The 20,484-nt window shown below is 45.6% G+C and overlaps 1 protein-coding gene across 1 annotated transcript in view; it reads left to right on the top strand.

Moving 5' to 3' along the window:
• The window catches only part of MAP3K2 (mitogen-activated protein kinase kinase kinase 2), a 1,280,649-nt gene that overhangs the window by 195,023 nt on the left and 1,065,142 nt on the right, over window positions 1-20,484 (top strand). Inside the window, exon 2 of the mRNA XM_069616795.1 lies at window positions 3,558-3,619. Within this exon, the coding sequence (XP_069472896.1) occupies window positions 3,616-3,619 (4 nt within the window). The 5' untranslated portion in view covers window positions 3,558-3,615. The remainder of the gene's footprint in view (window positions 1-3,557; window positions 3,620-20,484) is intronic.

Below are 20,484 nucleotides of genomic sequence, written 5' to 3'. Positions count from 1 at the left end.
TGGAAGGTACTTTTGATGTAAATCCTGGTCGAAACCGTTTACGATGGTCGAGTACCAAACTATTGCATTTTACGGATCGCCTTAAAATATCATGTAAAAGCTTGTTAAATGATTGGAATTCCGATTTTGATTACACAAAACTAATGTATCAATTTGCTGGTCTTAATAAGATAACAAGATATTCAGTTGTCTCACATTCTTACAATCAAAATATGCAGAAAGCGAAAGCTGTATTTCGAAAAAATAAGAAATCGGTCCAATCTCTACCAGTTGATCAGCGCTGGGCTGCTCTTAAAGCAATTAAGACCAAACATAGGAATTGGAGAAGAACTTATCGTTCGCTATTATATCAAAAAGATGGTGAGGCAATGTTGGTTAAAGTCTTAACAAAAAACTCTGCAGGATGTTGGTCATTAATAACAGACACATATAACACCACCCAATGTCAAATGCAGATTAATGATGTTGCTTCTTCCGTATGGCTCTCTCATTTTTCTGGTCTTTATGCTCTTCACCCTCCTATCAACTGCATACCTTCTGTAAAACTTGAGGGACCTTTCTCAATAGCTTTCACAATAGACAATATTCTTTATTTTATTCACAAAGCTAGTAGATCCCGTGCTCCAGGCCCTGATGGGCTTTCTAATGCCATGCTGAAAGAATTCCCAGACCTATGGGCTCCCATCCTGTTTGAAATCTTCTCTCAAGTTGTAATTACCCAAAATATCCCTAAATCGTGGTGTACCTCATTGATTGTACCCATTTATAAAAAAGGCGATAGAAAAAACCCCGCAAATTATAGGCCAAGCTCCTTATTAGACGTTCCAGGGAAAATCTTTGCTTCATTCATTTTAAGAGATCTCCAACAATGGATTAACTCATCGAACATGAGAGATGGGTTTCAGACAGGATTTGTGGCTGGTAAGGGAACGGCTATAAATATCGTCTCTTTGACTGCAATCAAGGCTCTCTGCTGTCAGCAAAGGCAACCGCTATTCGTTGCCTTTGTAGACTTCAAGGAAGCATTTGATTCTATAGACTGCAATCTAATGCTGCATAAACTGCTGTTATTGGGCTGCCCTTAGTTAACTCTGACGCCCCCAAACTAGATCGAGAACAGATACCATGGATCCTTTATGCAGACGATCTTGTTTTAGAGGCAAAAACTCCAGCAGGTTTGCAACGCTTGATTAATGGATTATCGGAGTATACCGTAGAAAATGCTATGACCATAAACTTAAAGAAAACACAAATTATGATGTGCCAAAATCGTAAAATGACAAAATACTCTCCATTCAAGTGGTATATAAAAAAGGAGCAAATTCTCTAAACCTCAATATATAGATACTTAGGTATTATGATTAGCCAGGGTAACAATGATAAAGTGTTTCAAAAAGAACTTGAATTGAAACTGCAAACCCTAATCTCCCAATCTAAGGTTATATTGTATAAATTTGGAAAGTTTACATGCAATCATATAATATCATTTTATTCCATGAAAGTCAAACCCATTATTTTGTATGGGTCTGAAGCTGCGTCGATGTTGCCCCGCTTAGTGTGGGATCGATTGGAGGGTTAATACTGGCGCTCAATTTTTAATTTGCCTACCTGTGTCCCCATTGCAATGATTCATTTTGAATTAGGACTGCTATCGTTATACAGTACTATTGCATGGAAATTGATAGCTCTGTTGAGGAAATGTATTCTGTCATTACAATGTGTAGACATATCCTGTATTTTAGGTAAATATTTACTATATTCAGATCATCAATACCCTAAACGCTGGTTAAATACAGCTATAAATATTCTTTCTGATGCGGACATGTCCTTAGATACTTTAATCCACAATCCGACGCAAGCTAAAATTAAACTTTATCGGCAAGATTGGATATATGCTTTGGAAAAATGCTCCTACTCTAAAGACTGGAACACTGCCCAGTTTGGCCACAAAACATTTAGAGTTACAGAATCTTGTATCCTAAAATATCCGTCTCCAAAATTTAGAGATGACTATATTCGTTTTCGTTTAAATCTGTGTCATACAAAGGATATACTATTTAGGCGAAAACTAATAGATGCCAGTGAGAATATCTGTCGATTTTGTAAGGAGCCTGATACCACAGAAACTTTGAAACATGTCATCGCTTACTGTCCTGCATTATATGCTATACGTAGTAAATATTATTTTCAATGCTTTAAAGCGCAAATGATAACCGATATGGAAGAATTATGGCTATTGATTTTTGGTGCAAAGAGCATGTCAATTAGATTAGCAACAGAGGGTTTTTTAAATGAATTATACCCAAAGTAATTGTGAATGGTTTTATGAGGGGAAGGTGATAAAAAAAAAAAATGCTGCTATTAAGTTGTACATACATTGGTTTTTATCAATTGTGAGATGTTATATACTGATGAATTGATTAGTAATATGTTTATGATATGTTTTTATTCATTTTTGTAATTATTGAAAGGTTGTTTTATACAGCCAAACAATAAAGTATTGGAAATCCCCCAAAAAAAGGAAGCAGCTTTGGAACATTTGCTCTCGCTGCGTTATCACCCACACAGCTTTAATATTCTGCAGGGATGTCTCATTAGTGGATACAGATTCGAAGCACAAAATGATCAGGGCGTGCCCAAATACATTAAGACTCCAGAAAAATAAATTTGTTTACTAATAGATAAGTTGAAAAAAATGAACACCACATTTCACAATGTCATCATAGTGTTAGACATATATTAACAATGGTAGACACCTAATGTGTCATAGGACAGGGAATATTAATAATAAAAACAAAAATACATTTTAGATATAGTGCAAATAAACATATAAAGACATTTTTAGCATAAATTGTTACAAAAATAGAGGGTCCCATTTGGGAGCCACAAGTCATTCTTTTTGCTGAACAAAACAGCTAAATGAAGAGTATGAACACTAGGTACTGTGTAAGGAAGTCGACAGTTGTGTTTCGCCAACATGTAGCGGTTGGAAGATGCTGTTAGTAGGGCGGCTTTCATCCGGACGGGTAAAAATGTATAGATGCTCAATAATTCCTGTGTGCCGTGCCTGTGTGGCTGGGCATAGCTGTCGGAAGGTCTGCTACTGCTTGTTTGTAGGAGACCTGGTGAGGTGGGTTATGATGTTCAGAAAATACACCACCATATACTTGGTGATCTGAGCTTGATGTGAAGAATCATAGTCTCATTGTATGCTGAACGTATGTGTCCCTGCTTCTCAATTAGTGATACAGCCTTTAGCTTCTACTGTTGTGCCACTTTAACATACCATGCATGGTATGTAAAATGATGGACCATACATTTAAATCGGTCTCTTGCAAGCTTGCATTAAAATCTGCTGTTTCAATTTAACAATGCATACATTGATTCTAGTTTTAAAGCTTTGAACACATTTTAAAAACCACTAATGGCCGAGTCCTTATTTTTCATATTTTCTTCCCAATTCCAACTGTAGCATTAGATATGCACATTTCATTAGAACTATCTATCTGATGGCATGATGGATAAAACGTGTTTTAAAACCTTTTTCTTCTCTTTAGGAAAGACTGCTGATGGGATCGTGCCATATAACCACAGGTTCATGAGCTTGCTGCTACAATGGGTAAGTGAAGACATTATCAGATTGTCATTGTTGAGTGAGTGTTGACATTCATTTTAACATGTCAGTTACCTACATCTGAAAACATGTATTTAAGATGGTCTTTTCGTCATTTATTACTGTTTTGTAATTTTATCTTACAATTCTTAGTACTGTGTCAATTCTTTGAGAAATTGAGCCAACACTCCGTGTTAAGACTTGGGTAAAGTTGTATGAATTGTACTCAAGCAGATCATTGATTTCTTTATTTAAATGTCTTTTTATTAACATTTTTAACAGACATACACCATGCGGATATCCTGCAACATGCTGGCAGCTGCACGTGTTTTGAACACAGACTGAGGGGCAAATGATCAAGTCCCAATGCTCACAATACCGTCAATGTTTCTATGCATAGTGCATCTGTTGGTCTCTTTCCTGTAGGTTTGTGCCTGGCGTACCTTCCAGGTCAATCCGACCTATGTTCACCCGCCTGAACGTTCAACCAACCAAAGAAATGCATGCCAAACCCTCCAGCCGGCTGCCCTCCCTCCCCATTGCCCCCCACCAGATATCTGCTCATTCATAGAACCCTACCCCTCAAACCCTCTACTCCGCAGCGCAAGTTTCACAGTGGCATATCGGAAGGTCCAAACATCTGCTGGACTAATGCATTCCATGCTGCAACATCATTGCTGGTTTCCCTCAGGCCCCTAAACACCGCCCTAAGCCACATAACCATTTTTGCCTCTGCCCGCCTCCGAAGGTCACCCCACCATACCTCTATATGGGGACTCCCCTGTGTCTTCCAGCCCAGCGCTATTCTGCGCTTTGCCAGATTACAGAGAGATCTTTCATCTTTGCTATATGCGCTTCTGTGCGCCGCCTCTGGAACAGCCCCAGCAAACATGCCTCCGTGGCCACTCATGCATTGTTATTCCGTCCTTAGAAGCTTTGTTTGCAATATCCTGCCAGAACACCCTGATTACTGTGTAATCGCAGTTTCAGCAAAGAGGCCCTCTTTTCTTTATTCACGGGGGGCTTGTGACTGGAGGGTTACAATACGGTATGTGGACAAGACAGAGTCCCACAAGCTACCCCACCTTTACACCCAAATGGGGGTCTGAGATTCCCTGTGAGGGGGCTGTCAGGACCAGATCTTCCGAGGTTCCACGTCTGGGGGCTAAAGTTAAGCCCAGCATTTCTGGGGCTGTTGTCACCAGGGCAGTTCCTGAGGTTTCCAAATCTGGAACTAAACGTAACAAGACTAGTCTTGAGGTTTCCAGTACAGCGACTAAAAGCACTGGGGTTACCCCAGAGGATCCCAGTCTATGGACTATAAGTAAAACCGGCAAAATCGAGGGCCCCCCTCCTAGGGCTCTGGCTATGGGGCGGTGACCCTAAGCCTTCCCACACACAATCCTGCAGTCGAACCGATCCTGCTGAGGGGGGCAAAGGAGGAAGCTAAACGCCTTAAGTCTTCAAGTGTAGGCCATGCCGAGGTTCCCTCACCAAGGGATAATTCTTCCGCAGAATCTAAGGAGTTGCAAAAGCGCTCTAGATTTGCTAACACCTGCTCTGCCGAGGTTCCCTGTCATGAGGCTAAAATTGATAGAAGTCCCCTGATAACCCTGTGGTGACAATGGCCTCACTGACACCTGTGACGCAGTTCACCTCAGGCAGTAACAAAATGGCGGCCCAACCCCTGCAGTCTGAGGCGGACATTTTGACTTCCTCTTTCACACCAACGTCATCAATGGCTGGTACCAAGGGGCCTGTTTTTGGGGCAGAGCAGCCTTTTCCACGTAATGTGGACAATAGGAATCTGTTCGGATTGGCCTGCTCATTTTCCGCCGCCACAGTCTCGCTCCCTCCTACATCTTCACCCTTGGTTTACGTGGATCCAGCAGGTGGAGGGCCAACCTGGCAACCAGCCTCTTTGCAATCTTGGGGATATGCCCCTTCTGGGAGGCCTCTACCAATAAAGGCATACTTTAAGGATCTTTTCAAAGAAATGTATCCTAAGCTTCTCGAGCTGCAACCTGCTCCGGCTACTCTTCTGCAGGTTCCGGTAGTACCACCCCCCTCTTCTGGTGGGGCCCCCTCCTCCACTGCCTCCACTTTCACCTGTACATAAGACTCCAGTTGCACAGTCAGGTCTGCCAACTGGGTCTGAGGTGCCACGTGCTGGGATCAGGTTTCTGTTCCCGCCGCATTGGATGAAGATCAAGCAGACCAGGATAGCGAAGACCCGCCCCACTCTGTCAGAGCTTTTCACGATCGGGTTGTGGATCTGATGGCGTTGCTGGATATTCCGATACCCATGGCGCTGGCTCCAAAGGTTACCTGGCGGCGCTGTCTGTCTTCAAGCACTCGTCTGAAGAATGTTCTTACTTTAAGATTCCTTTGATTTCCCAATTTCTTAAAGGGCTCACTAATGTGATGCCACCATCCCCTTTTCAGGTGCCGGTTTGGGATCTAAATTTGGTTTTGAAATTCCTGATGGGTGCTCCTTTTGAACCTTTGCAGTCTTGCCCTTTTGAGATTGTCTTTCAAGACGGTGTTCTTGGCTGCAGTTACTTCCGCTCGCAGAGTGAGTGAATTGCAGGCACTTTCATCTAAGCCATCCTTTACTGTTTCACAAGGATAGGGTTGTACTGAGAGTACATCTTTCCTTTCTACCTAAGGTAGTGTCTGAATTTCATTTAAGCCAGAAAGTGTTTCTTCCCGTCTTTCTATCCTCCTCCTCATCCTGGTAAGAAAGAGGAGCGACTCCATAGGTTGGACCCTAGGAGAGCTCTGAGCTTTTATATTTCAAGGATGTCCACGGTCAGAGTGGACGATCAACACTTTGTGGGATATGCTGGACACCGATTAGGCCAGGCTGTTAACAAACAGACCGTATCCAGGTGGATTATCCTCACCATTAATGAATGTTACCGATTGGCGGGTAAGGACCCTCCTGAAGGGTTGCAAGCTCATTCCACTAGGGGCGTGGCTACTTCTACAGCCCTACAACGGGGAGTTCCTATTAGAAATATTTGATGCAGCCACATGGGCTTCTATCCACTCCTTTGTTAAACATTATTCCCTGGATACGATCCATGGTCAAGATATGGCCTTTGGTAAGGCGGTTCTTTATTCCGCCGTCTGATTGGGTACTCTAAATTCTTTTCCCTCCATTTTCTGGTACTGCTTTGGGAGTCTGTCAAAGATGTGGAATAAGTTGGAGGACACAATCCATTCGAAGAACAAGTTACTTACCAACTGATAACGTTCTTTCGATTGGATGTTCCTCCAACATATTCCACATCGCCCTCCCAGCCTGCCCCCCTGGAGAATTTCCTATGCGATTGCAGCTTACGTTTCCGCAAGGCTATGTGCAGTCAAGAAGGCATGGGATAGGTGCCACACGTTATGGAGGAAAAAACATAAACTGAGGCTACAGGCGCCGTGCGTCCTATTTAATACATCCGGTGATGTCGCCCTCGACGGAGGCCTTTGAGGGACATCGACCCGACACCTTTGATGCAGGACACCCCCTGCCGAAAAAGTTTCCGAAGTACACAGCTCTTGACATTACATGGCATAGATGTGGAATACGTTGGAGGAACATCCAATCGAAAGAACGTTACCAGTTGGTAAGTAACTTGTTCTTTTGATGCAGTTATATCAAAACTTACTACGTCTTAAGCTCTTTTATAAATGTACCTGCATTATCTGTAACAAATGCCTAGATGCTTCAGGGCTTTGTGTACTGAAATAAATGTCAAATAAACAGCCATCCTTAGCTAGACATGTGCATATCTATCACAGCATCCCAGAGCAAGCATTTACCATCACCCATTCCATCTATTTGACTCAAGAAAAGAAAGCGCCTCTTCCTTTGTAACCTTTTGTAGAGGAAGTCATGGAACAAAATATTACCCCAAAACAGTAGAACTTTGCACTTGAACACCTCTTGCATTATCTCATTCATTGCCTCCGGGGACCTCAGCATTGCTATCTGTGCCTCCCTTCTTCTCGTTGAGGGTCTGATCCCCTATTATGGAGTTTAGATATGTGCTAGAAAGGCGGCATGAAATCTGTTGGAGCCGTGAGGTCCTCTACAGTGGTGCCTCTTTCACCCTCATGAAGGTGTCCCATTGATTTTTCAGTGTCATGTAATCTCTTGGTTGAATGCTGCAGATGCGTCTTAAATTGGAACTTGAAGCACTGATGATGATCGCACTTGGCTCTACTTCAGCATAGAGCCGTCCAAAGATTGTGACTCTGACCTTCCCCAGGGGGCGGCCACTTTCTGTAGTGCTCCTGCTTGGTGTTGCCCTGTGTTGATGTTAAGAATGTATTGTCGCCCAGGCTCTTTCCGCATTGCTATGAGATGGCTTTCACGGCCATCTGCCCCCTGGGAATATTCTGCAATTCATAGCCTCCACACCAGCCTGTTCTAACCCGGAAGAACTGTATGAACACTCCGGTTTTCGTGAGTCACTGTGCCTCTCTTCCCCTGAGCAATATACATTTGTGCTGCCTGTGCTGGTTTGATTGGTGCATTAACATTTTTGTAGGCAGTTTGTTTCCTGGAGATAAGAGGCTCCACTGTGGAAGTCCTTTAAACCCTCTCATAGATACAAGTGACACCATTGACTTAGTCCTCATTCATCCACAATCCATGAAAAAGAAGCACAAAGGGAGACCTGATCAGTTGTTTATTGCAGGCCTCTGGGAAATGGTAAGCATGGGTGCACTCTTGGTTGGAGAGTGGTGTCCATTACGACTGGCTCTCTGTCTCGGTCCACTGTCATGAAGAAAAACCTACAATAATGCCTGCAATCCTTCCAAGGTAAACTTAACAAAACCAGCACAGGAAATGGGACAGAACATTGGGGCTTGCCCATGACACTTGCAGATTTGCTATGAAGCCGTGTTATTGCACCAACGTGCAATCTGTGCTTTGAGGGGACTGTGCAGCGCTGCTGTGTCTTCTGAAAGCAGCCTGCTTGTGCGTGTGGTACCTCTGCTAGAACAGGATACTCATAGCGAGATATCTCCTGAAGCTGAGTTATCACCTGCACAAGCAACCCACGTGTTGACAAGCAGACACTTTCAGAAGACTCTGCACAGAAAACTTAATACAGAAACAGCCAAAGCCGCACTCAGTTGTTGCAGCAGTCCAAACTGGTATATATGTCCTGCAATGTACACACATTTATTTCTTAGGGTGAGTAGCATGGCCAATCAAAACTGCAGAGCCTGACTTGCATTATTTGCTCAAAAGTGTTTCTTACTGGATCACTATAAGACATGTTTCAAGTATCAAATGGTGGACATTCTTATGTTCCTATAATGCTCTTTGCTTTTTATGAAGAGATACTGTATTGAATAACTTGACCTGGTGTCACGCCCCTCAGCACCCCCCGACCCTCCTCTCCTCTCCAAGGATGAGAGGGTTCCCCAGTACATTTTTGCCATTTCCAGCACTGACCAAAACCTTTCAAACAGTTTAAACAAGTTTCCAAGGTGTTTGCCAAAATAGTTTCAGGCATTCGTTGGAATACAGGCAGTAAGGGAGTGAGCGAGTTTCCGCCATCGAGACCGTGTTACCAGGGCTTGGCTCTCAACAAGATTAAACTACGTTAAAGATCGAGGCACTGGGACGCATTTCAAGTGAGCTCACCTTTTAGATGTGAGGAATTATCTTTTGGGCAGGCACAATTTGCTGTATGATAAAACATGAAACAGAAGACTGAGGGGACCAATCATTGTTTAATGTATTCCGACCCTATTCAAGCGAATACTTGGCCTGCATAATAAGGATATCACTATAGAATGCGTACATAGGATTGAAAGCTCTAGCCAGGAACCTTGGGTAAGATTTCAGGACATTGTGCCAAGCTGTCCTCATTCTCGATCAAAGAAGACCCCTTAAAAGAAGCACGCAATACGAGTGATTAAATGTGCAGGTCTATCATGACTTCACTCATTCTACCCTTAGAAAGAAGAGCCTTCAGGTAAATCTAGGCAGAACTTAGTAAAAGGCTCCCTTCTCCACACCACTATCTCCTTGCCCCCCACCCTCTGAACTCCCATCCCACCACGCCACTACACCCCCATCCCATCCACGCCACTAATCCGCATACCATGCCCGCCCATGCCCCTACTCGCCCTCATCCCCGCAAATGCCATGACTCGCCCACGCCACTACTCAACCCACAACACTACTCATCCCACACCCACGCCACTACCCGTCCCCTCCATGCTACTATCCACCATGCCACTGTTCACTCCCTCCACATCACTACTCACCGCTGTGGGATATATTTACCCATTCGTCAGTACTCCCCCCCCCCCCCCCCCCCCACATCACCAATCTGCATTTCAGCATAAACAGCAAAATGGCTGCGCTGGCTCCTGTGAGCACCATTGCACACAAACTGCGTTTTGCAGCTACAAAAGGATGGCTGCACTGTTTTGCCAAGCGCCATTGGGCAAGATGGAACAGGGAGCACCCCGGGAAAGGCTACTAGGTTGTGTTCTTGTTTGTCTTAAAGAAATGGAGTGAAGTGGAGAGGTGCTTTTTTTGCTGCAAGCCCAAAAATTCCCATTGAAAAAGGGAGTATTTCACCTTTAAAATGATGCCGCTCTGATGCTATTTGTCCCTGTTCTTTATCACACTACCTTTTATTAAAAACTGTCCTGCCCAGCCATATTAACATTGTGCTCCATCAGAAAAGAGCATTCTTCCCGAATGACAGGCTCTGTGCCAGCCAAACCTGAGAAAATCAACAAAAGCTTTCCTTCAGCTACACGGGAAGCGCTTACATTTTGCTACAAAATGTCAAAATCGCTGCTTGAAAAGAAAATAGCTTTCTGTGCACATGCCAATTTCATGAAGACTTTTGTCTTGTACAGACTTTTGTGTAAAACAAGTGGACTGTGGCTGCAAAACAATATTGGTAAATCAGATGGAAAAAATGAATTTGAAAGTAAAATGCTAGCAGCTTGCACCACATGTGTCAAAATGGGCTTTTGCAAACCAAAGAAGGAAATGCCTGTTTTAAAAGGACTATGTTGAAGAAAAAAGTATCCTTGCCTAGCAATGTAAAAAGGGGATTGTGCTGTGAAATACATGTAGGATACAGTTTTATTCAGCAGGTTTTCTTCTAAATTGGAGCAAAAATAAATAAAATAAATTAAACTGCATTGGCAACCTGGGAGAAACCAGCCCAAGACAGGTTTCTGCTTTGGGAGGGGTGGAGGGGCGGTGGGGAATGCTAGCAACACACAGTAGATCCTAACACACAAGTGTTAAGTGCTACCTTTACAAACTTTGGTCTGTGCTCCAGTCTCTTACAATGGAACTTCTGGGACGCCAACCTGTGAAGTCATAAACCTTCAATTAAACTGGGAAATCCCCCTCCACAATGGGCTGAACTGACAGTTTGGGGGGGGAGGAGCCTTGGGGGGGGGGAGCTGAGGAGAAAAAAATGCTTCCAGTGAAGGACAAAGGATGCCCATTTGTTTCAAAGACTATTTTTTAAATAAAACTTGTAAGACTTGTATCTTTGCAAGACCTTTATCTTTGCAAGACTTCACTGACACATGGGGAATAGAAATGGCAGAGAATTGGGTATTATTAGGCAAGTATCCATGATGCCATTTTAGTACTTGCATGCCTAATGATGATCCACACCCATCTGTAAAGTTATAGAATTTTAACTGATATAATTCTCACTGAAAAGCATGAAAAACTGGTAGATGGGCGAAACAAGGTCCCACAACTGTGAGGATTGGACTGCTAGGCTCTACCTACAATATGTACTCTGCCCATGTGATTGGTCAAAGTGCCATAAATGTGTAAATTAGGTTATGGCTGATTTTTGGCAAAAAGGACTGTGGGATGGCTTTTTACCTCATAAAATGCAACCTCATAAACTGGGACTCCTCCTCGAGGAGGCAACCAACATTGATTGTCCTATCCGCTTCTTGGAGGTAGGCCTAGCTCAGTGCTGCCCACCAATAATTCTGCGATGTCACCATGCTCTATAAATAAGAGTGGTTGACAGAGCTCCAGACACTCTCTCCTGAAGTTCCAGTACCTGCGTTCCTGATCTTCCACATTCATCCTGCCAGACTCCAGATTTCACTGCCAGGCCAAAGCATAGTGTCACAGCCCCTGGATCTCGGGGGGGTCTCTGGGCCTCACACAGTGTTCCTGCAGGGCCTCAAGGGCCCAATCATGCCCCTCTCAGCTGTCCTGGAGCCAAAGGCGCCAGGCTCATATGACAGATGGAGTTCCCATTGGGGAATGGACCCAGATGGCTGCCCCCACAAGGTTCGTTTATTTAAGCCACGCCCGAGCTAAAGCACGTGCTTTGCGTTGTTCTGCACTCATAGCGTGATGTTCACCGAGACCTACTCGCAGCATTCCAGGCCTGCATCTGGGGAGAGAACACCACCATCATTCCTCCTTACCTGTTCAGCAATCCAGCTCCTCGATCGCTCTGCATTCTTCTCTGGAACCTGTCCTCTTAGCAAGCAACATCCTAGGGAGTGAGAGAGAAGAGGACCATTTAGTAAGCGCTCGTCTTCCGATCCCAACGCCCTTCAGACTTGCGCTTACCTACCGAAGCTCTCCTGGTATTCGACAGCGGTCCGGACATCTTCCACTCTACGTTCCACTTCTATCTGATCGCACTTCTTCCAGGAACTTCTCGGCGACCTGCAAGGGAAAAACAGCACAGGTTAGCCAAATTCCAAAAACGCTCATAGCGCTGCGCTTAGCGCATTCATTTACCTTCTCAACTAATGCCCTCTCCATCAGCTCGACGTCTTCATCATCCTTTCTGCACCTACGAGAAAAGGAGGAGATTAACAGGGCAACTACTATTACGGACACACACTCTTTAAGAACTATAGACTTACCTCAAGAGCGGAGTCTCAGCAGGACTGGACTCCCGGGACAACGCCAGTGAAGTAACTTGGCTGTAAGGTGCACAGCCACGATGTGCCCCTGCACAGAACAGCAGGATGGAGCGTGCACCTTATCGAGATACAAGGTGAAGAAGACTCTAAGGGGGGCGCTGGGGAGCACTTGGTAGGTGGGCCCCGAGAGAAGGAGATTGTGGCTAAAACAGAACTCCTGTCTTCCAGAACAGATCCACGGCAGAACTAGTCCCGGGGGGAGGTGAATCTGAATCGGAAGCGTTCCAGTCAAGTCGGGTGGCGTCCCTGTGGATACAAGGTGAGCGTTACACATAGCTGATTCTACTCCAGCAAAGTCCTAGATTAAGAAAACCCCACTAAAATCCCATTAAAAAGGGGAAAGGCTGTGGTACCTTAGCATCCTGAGACCAGACCGGCTTGTCCCCTACCTGTGCCATGCAGTGACTGGAATTGCCCAGCTGCACTTGCCATCCGGTGACCAGACCTTTGCCCAGCTGTCTTTTGCCAGGAGAGTCCGCTACCTGGTGTCCCGAGTGGTGCAGTGACCAGAACCCTGTTGACTGTTCCAAAATTCCCAAACCCAAGCGTGGACTGCGAGTATCCCATAACACATAGTCTACCCCATCTTGACGTGTTTATCTTTGCTCCACTTTCTAAGCAATCCTATCCCTACCCCTGGTAACTTTTTAAAACTGTTAGAATTCTCTGTGCACCCTGTGAATTTCCTAGCGTTGGCGCCACTTTCCCATTTTCCTTTTTGTTCTGCATAGATCATAAGTCATTAGCGATATTTTCATTAAATAAATTCATTTTCCCTAAACAAACTGGGTACACTGCGGCAAGGGTTACAACTGCAGCGTAACTTTGATATTCATGGATGGCGTTCCTCTTTTATTAGCCATTAAATCTAGTTTAAGTAAAAGGTGCCTTTCACTTTCATAAACCGATTTTATCTTTCTCTGCTCCATTTTCTTAAAAACGAACCTCACTCTACCTTCCATATCTCTCTCAATTCATCAGCTAGAGACCTATTTTCACATCTATATTGTCCCTGTGATATATATCTATCTCCCAGCCCACATTGAGAATTCCAGTATTTCACCCGTTTTTCCTCAAATTCGTTTGTGTCATTCTAAACCGGAATTGAGAAAATTGCAACTTTTCCACTTTGAATTGTAGGCTTCTTGTTGATCCCTTGCCTTGTGATTGCTTGGGTTTATGCATTACTGTTGTCGTGAGAAGTCCTATTTGTCTCAAAGATTTAACCGCACATTAATTACTTATTTGTCAATTTCCGAGTGTCATTTCATGCTATTACAAAGGGTTTTTCCCTCTTATTTTGTAAGCACCCCAAAACCCACATCACTGCTCACCTGTCATGGCCACAGGCCCAAGAGCACAAAAACCACACCATCGAGTGATAGGGGCAATGGGTCACTTGACTCGCTTATGTCCCTTTAGGACCTATAATCACAGGGGTACTGGCTGGACTCAGTCCTGGCGCCTTTGGTGCCAGGTTCATATAGAGATGGGAGCAGGAACACTTTTTCATTGCAGAAGTGCTTTTACTTTATTTCAGTCCAGGAGTGCTTTTACTTTATTTCAGTCCAGGAGTGCTTTTATTTTACAAGGACTTTCCAGGAGCTGAAAGCCTTTATTCCAGAGAACATCCTCATGTGCTGACTCATCGGGTGTGGCTCCCTAGTCCTGGTATTCATGTGCTGATTCATCGGGTGTGGCAGGCAGGCTGAACCTGGTGGGCGTGGTTTCAGAAGCTCCGCTATGGAAGCTGCTCCATCCTTAAGACCGGTGCTTCGCGTTACTGTGCACTCGCGTGCAACATGACGCTCACCGCCGCTTGGACCAGTTTACTTACCTTTGGAAACCAGGCGTTCTCCTGCATACAGGAAACCGGTGCTTCATCGCTTCATCTGCAGACTCGTCTGTTGACATCTAGTGATCTTGATCCCGACGCCGCAACACCGCACTCTGCATCCACGAACTCGGACCCTGTGAAGAAGAAGAAAGACGAGCTTCGTTCCTCATTCCCTCTGGCTGTCGCCTCAAGCAATCTGCCACGCCATTCATTCCTTCTGTGCGTCGTCCTACATCTCTGACCTGTTAGTATGCACGTTCAGATCCCAGACCGTCTCAAACGATTGACTGTGGAAAATATACTAACATGTGGGACGTGTAGAGGGTGGTGTAGGGGGTGTGAGAAACCCCATGGGTGGAGGTGACTGGCGGGAGACGCACGTATTGTGGAAATGTATATAAGGGAAACTAACCAGTTGCTTTGCGACAGTGTTATGTATAATACCTTTAATGCGCGTTATATCTATAACATGAACTAACACTGTATTCGAGAGTAATCCTGAATACTCGCATGCCATGTTGGAAAAACTGAACAATGAGGCCCCTTCTCTTGCTTGATTATTAAATTCCAATTCCCAGGCATGGCAGGGAACACGCAAGTACACCCACGTACAAATGTATCTAGCTAGAACTTGTACAATTAGGTAGAAATGCAAGCAGCTAAATGGGACAAGGGCTGCAGGACAGGTCCTGAGCTGCCAAAACACAAGCTTAGATTAGGACACCAGTGCCCCCCAGTATAATGAGCATTCAATTTGAACTACCAGATGTCCAGGGATAAATCCTTCTAGTGGTTCGCGAATGCTCATTGGAGAAACCACAGTAGAAATAGGTCGACTCCAGAAGAGGGAGCTGAGCCCTCCGTGGAGGAATCGCAAGATTCAAAATCGTCAAGAAGAAAATACCAGAAACGTAACCGGACGCGTCCCGGGAGTCAGAAGCGTCCTGTGAGAAACCTGACGGTATTCTGCCACCTACTCCTTGGGGATCTTCCATTCAGGTGGCCAGGGAAGGGCCATTTCTTTTGGATCCTGACCCTGGGGGGGGTAGACAAGCGAGAGAGGATCACCTGATTGGAGGGTCATGAGGGATTGGGAGCAGGATACCCAAGGTCAAGACATGGTATTCCCCCATTCCCAATAACATACCAACTCACTCTGCCTCAGCATTCATGGGGTATTTTCAATCTTACCCCATCTCCCCCGCTCCATTTCCAGCAAATACATTAGATGAGGAGGATGCAACTAGGATCAGTGAAGATTACTCATAGAAACGGCGTGGGGAAAGTAAGGAAAACCTACATAGAAAGAACACAAGTTGTCCCACTAATAGGCATTTGATAATGACCATTCACACCTGACGCCACTTGACTGTTCAACTATAAAAGGTGTGGTTTTTCACAAAGCGGAGAGTGATCTAGGGATGTTGTCCAGAGAGGCCAAGGCACAGAGGGCAGCAGGACCTGAAGCCTGGAGGGAGAACAGCGTGCCAAGATGCTGGCCCAGTGTTTGTGAGGGGCTGCAGCGTGGCTAGGGAGCCGTGCCTCCAAGGAGCCAGAGCGGTGTTCGGCGAAATGCTTGTTCCCTTGATACTGGTGCCTGTCCCAAAGGTGTCTGAGGGGCAGGTGGTGAGACCCTGAACTCAACCCTGTGTATCCACGGAGACCGTTCATAAACGTGACGCTGGGTGGCGAGTTTCGTGTCAGTGAGAGAAACTCTGGAGTTTGCAGTTGATTGGAGAGGAGCAGGAGAGAGACAGTTTGTAAAGCGGCACTGCACCAAAAAGAGAGTTTTTGAAGCGGCAAGCAAGAGGAAGCCTAAGAAAGCCGTGTAAGGAAAGCGAAAAGAAGGAACAGGCACTAGCGGGGCAGAGGAAAGTAAAGTAATTGAAAGTGTGCCTGGAAAGTGTGTAAAATGTGCAGAGGCAGGACAAGAAAACGAACATGTGTAAGTGTGCACGTTAAAGAAAGGAAAGTGTGGAAAGTGTTCGTTCATGAGAAAGTGAAAGAAGCAAAAGAGAGCAAGAAAGTGGCACGGAAAGCACCTGAAGGGGAGAGGTTGAAAAGGATTGAGCAAGAAACAGTGAGGGGATACAGATCAGAGTGGTCACGCCTAGAAGAAGCAAAGAAACTGGCGGTTTGGAACGTCTCTGATCGTACCCCATACATGAGATGTGTATGAAAGAAATGAATATAAGAGGAAAGTTACATCCTGGCAGCTGAACTTGTTTCTGAATCCAAAAGGGGCCTAAGGTTGGGGAAGGTAAACACTGAGAGGCCTAACGAAGTAGTATACATATTGGTTTTGTTGCTAAAGGAGTTAAAGCTTGGGGCAGGGAACCCAGAGGAGCTTGGCAAGGAACTGTGTTTCTGATGCTTGTGGATCTGCTTAGAATTGCATGCTGTGCATATAGTCCGACATCTAGTGGAAATTGCAGAGTATTGCATCTTTCCTTTGAAGATCGAAAGGGGATGTCGACATGGGCGTGACTGTAACACTATCCCTAACATGTCGTGTAGTGTACCCAAAATCCCTCACGTGTCAAGGTCCCTCAGATTGTTTTTTTTCCACCAACCTAGTTGGTCGCCTATGCAGAGCTTGCACAAGTTTTATATTGCTAACTTTGTCCCCACGACCTACGGTCGTCTAGTCTCCCGACTAATCTTCTCGATGACTGCGCGTGTGTTTCCTGCCACCGCCGACCTCTACAACTGCTCGGCGACTGTCGACGGCGTGGCCTCGGCCCTCTGGCTAGGCCCTTACAGTAGGGAGAGTGGGGCCCTGGGTTTATTCATCTCTAACAATGTATTTCCTTTACCCCTCTCTTTTTCTTCTTGGTCTGGCTGCCGCTACCCGCTGCTATGTAGAGGACACACTTTACATTTTTCCCGGCGTAACGGCAAGTTTCCTTGAAAGGACACCATCGCCAATGCAATCTGTCTTCATCCAGACCACCATGAGCGCTCATGCAAGGCCTGTAACCTCTTTCGACCGAAAACGTTGAAAGACAAGCGAACTAAACGGTGGGCGGTCTACGCTATGCAGGCCGAAAGCCTTTTACCCCATTGGCGCCGTCGCTTCAGACGACGAGGAATCTGTCGGCAGCCATGGCTCCGAATTGGAAGCCGTCAACCTTTCAGCAGAGCCTGCAGGCTCCCAAATGCCCTTCCACGGCCCCGACGGACAGGCCACCGGCTCTAATGATATGGGGAGATCACACCCCAGCGACAAGGGCACCCACGCATCACAGGTACAAAAGCACAAACCCTTAAGGCCTCCCCGACGGAATCGTCGAAGAAGAGCACAATGCCAACAGGGCTGCCGAAAATTTCAACGGCACCATCCGAACCTTGTGGTTTGGCACCCTCCACGCAACCGCTTTCACTGCATGTGACTGGGCATCCCTCTGGAACAGGTGTTCACCCTGAAAAACATTGTCGACACACAGTCCAAGGGCGCACGAAGCGCCAAAGCGCCCTGGAAGCCAGCCTTCGAAAGACTGTCGACTGGAGACTGGGACCGCCGAGGAAACTGAAGAGAAGCGCCCGGACATTCCATCGACTGTCGTCGACCAGGATTTGGAGGCCCGCTGTAACCACTGGAAGCCTGTCGAAGCAGTGTGGCCCAGAAGCGGGGACAGCTTGACGCCATGTTGCTGACGACCAGAGCCGGAATTCCCCATTGCCTAAGAACACATTAAATCATGGACTCCCTTGCTCATCACCGTTGACCGATTTGTCCCGCCGGAGAAAGTAAAGGGCGCCGACGAACCGAGGAGAATCCGCCGGTGGGTTTCCCGCCACCCGAAGACCACAAAGACGTTGACAACCCGACGCCCTTGCTGGGCCAAAGTTCTTAATTGGCTCTTTGCAGCAACAAACTATCATTGTCGAGGTGCACCGCACGCCTCGTCTTCGCAGGACGTCCACGAGCACCGCCAGGACCGAACTGCTGCCTCGATGCCATCAAACCTTTTCATCGGCGACTCAACGCCAAGGTTCACTTTCGAGGACTATCGACGATCCGTGGCTCCTGCCTTAAAGGGGGTCACTCAGAAGGATCTGTCGACGACCCATCGAAGAAATCTGCTATACCAGGTACATTGGGGTGGTAGAACAATTATAGAAGGAAATAAGACGCCGCTAAGACTATTTATTACATTTGTTATACGCACAAACCCTGAGGTATCACGGCGTAGTTGCAGACATTTTTGTTTATCATTCGACAACATTCAAAGTAAATACATATTCCAAATAGTTACAACAAGAGATTACATAATGAAGAAATACTGGTTGATATTTACATTGGTTGGCATTAGAGTCATGTTACTTGTTTACATCTTTTGGTGGTAGTTCTTGTTTTGTTTGTATCTTGTCTAGGGAGGCGGATGGCTGGCTGTTATTGGCTGGGTATTCAGTATCTAATATTGGCTAAACACATAGGTTTTTAGTCGTTTTTTGAAGCACTGGAAGGATTATGGACTGGACTTGTTTATTATCTTATTTACAGGTTGCCCAGGTGGGGAGGATCCTCACACAGAACTGTGACTTAGTAGATAGAGTACTATTCTGACAATTGCTTAACCAGCTTGCTTTCCTCCTCAAGTCTATTGTTAGTACACTTTATTAATTGATTTGTATGCAATTTGAAACTGTCTACAGTTGTATTTTAATGGAATCTAAGCAGTAATTGTGGTACCACATTGAGACTGTGTATATATGATTTTAAGAATTGCCTGAGCACAAAATGTGTTATTGTTTGTTTATAACTTTGACCTTATTTATATAAAGAACTGTTTTATCACTAACATAGTGTGTGGACATTCCTTTGTGGGTCCTTGGGGACTACACTGTACAAGAACCAGCCTGCATCATCTCCTGAGAGCTTTGGCCTCGATTGCTCGTCCACGTTTACCAAATAGAGAATTTTGGCTGGGGTGCTCTGTGCCTCTACTCTGCCATATAGAGAGCAGTAGTACAGCTACCCCCCTACAGTCTTTACAAAGTGCTTTACCCGGAGATCTGTCTTCTGCAAGAGGTACATTGAAGAGTCTATTAGTGTAGACCTGCATTTGCAATGAAGAAAAAGAGAAGCCCTGAACGTTGGATGCAGTTGTGGGTTTGCAGTGAAGGTTTGACATGTTCCTGTGCTAGGTGCTTTCCTCAAGGCTTTAGCAGAGCTGTGACTGAGCTGAGCTAATCTCTGCAGGAGGATCTGTCTTGCCTTGCAGTGCCGTGTCTGGCATGAATACTGAGGAAAGGCTGACGTTGTTTGTGGTGAGAAACGGTCAGAGGCTGCTGCACCTCGGACCAGTGGTGTAGTGCACTGAGCTAGTGCAAACCCACAGGGCGGTAAACTGAGCTGATCTGGCAGCACCACCAAGGGAATCTTACGGTGTCCATGGGAGAGACCCCTGGCTCTGTAGAGACTGTGACCCCCCCGGTTAGCCTCGCTCTGGCTGTGCAGTGAGTGCAATCAGCACCCTATGAGTGACAGATGGAGTGTGTGAGTAGCAGTGATTCCCTGGAGTGTGACTGTGACTACAACCCTCAATTAAGTTTGGGTCTTCCTTTTTTTTTTTTTTTTTTTTTTTTTTTTTTTTTTTTTGCGGTGACTGTGGCCAGTAGTGCCTTTTTTAGTTTTTAAGTTTTTGTATTGAAATCTTTTTATCAAGAGAAACATACATCATTTGAACACAACGATCTGCATAAACAATGTCATCAGTCCATATCATATCAAGGGGTTAAAGTCCAGGTTAGGGTATACACCTATGGGAGGAATAAAGAAAAGAGGAGACAAAGGGAAAATCACACATACCTAGTACCCCACCCTGATCCCACACCTGAGGATACGAACACCCTTTCCGATGGATCCTGTTCCCGGAATCTCCCCGCCCACCCAGCTCCATTCCTCTCCACAATTTCACCCTATAGCCCATACGCAGCGTAGATCCACAGAGCAGTTGGATGTATTGATCATAAAGCTCTCACAGTTGCAGTACTCTCCATTCCACGCCGGCTTACCAGAGCCTGCCTCTCGTGCGCGCACACCCCCGATAAAATCCCTTCC

The sequence above is a fragment of the Ambystoma mexicanum genome, chromosome 9, assembly GCF_040938575.1.
Source record: "Ambystoma mexicanum isolate Mex_15411 chromosome 9, UKY_AmexF1_1, whole genome shotgun sequence".
Taxonomy (NCBI): domain Eukaryota; kingdom Metazoa; phylum Chordata; class Amphibia; order Caudata; family Ambystomatidae; genus Ambystoma; species Ambystoma mexicanum.
The sequence above is the reverse complement of the archived record's forward strand: the minus strand, read 5'-3'. Positions and strand labels throughout refer to the sequence as shown.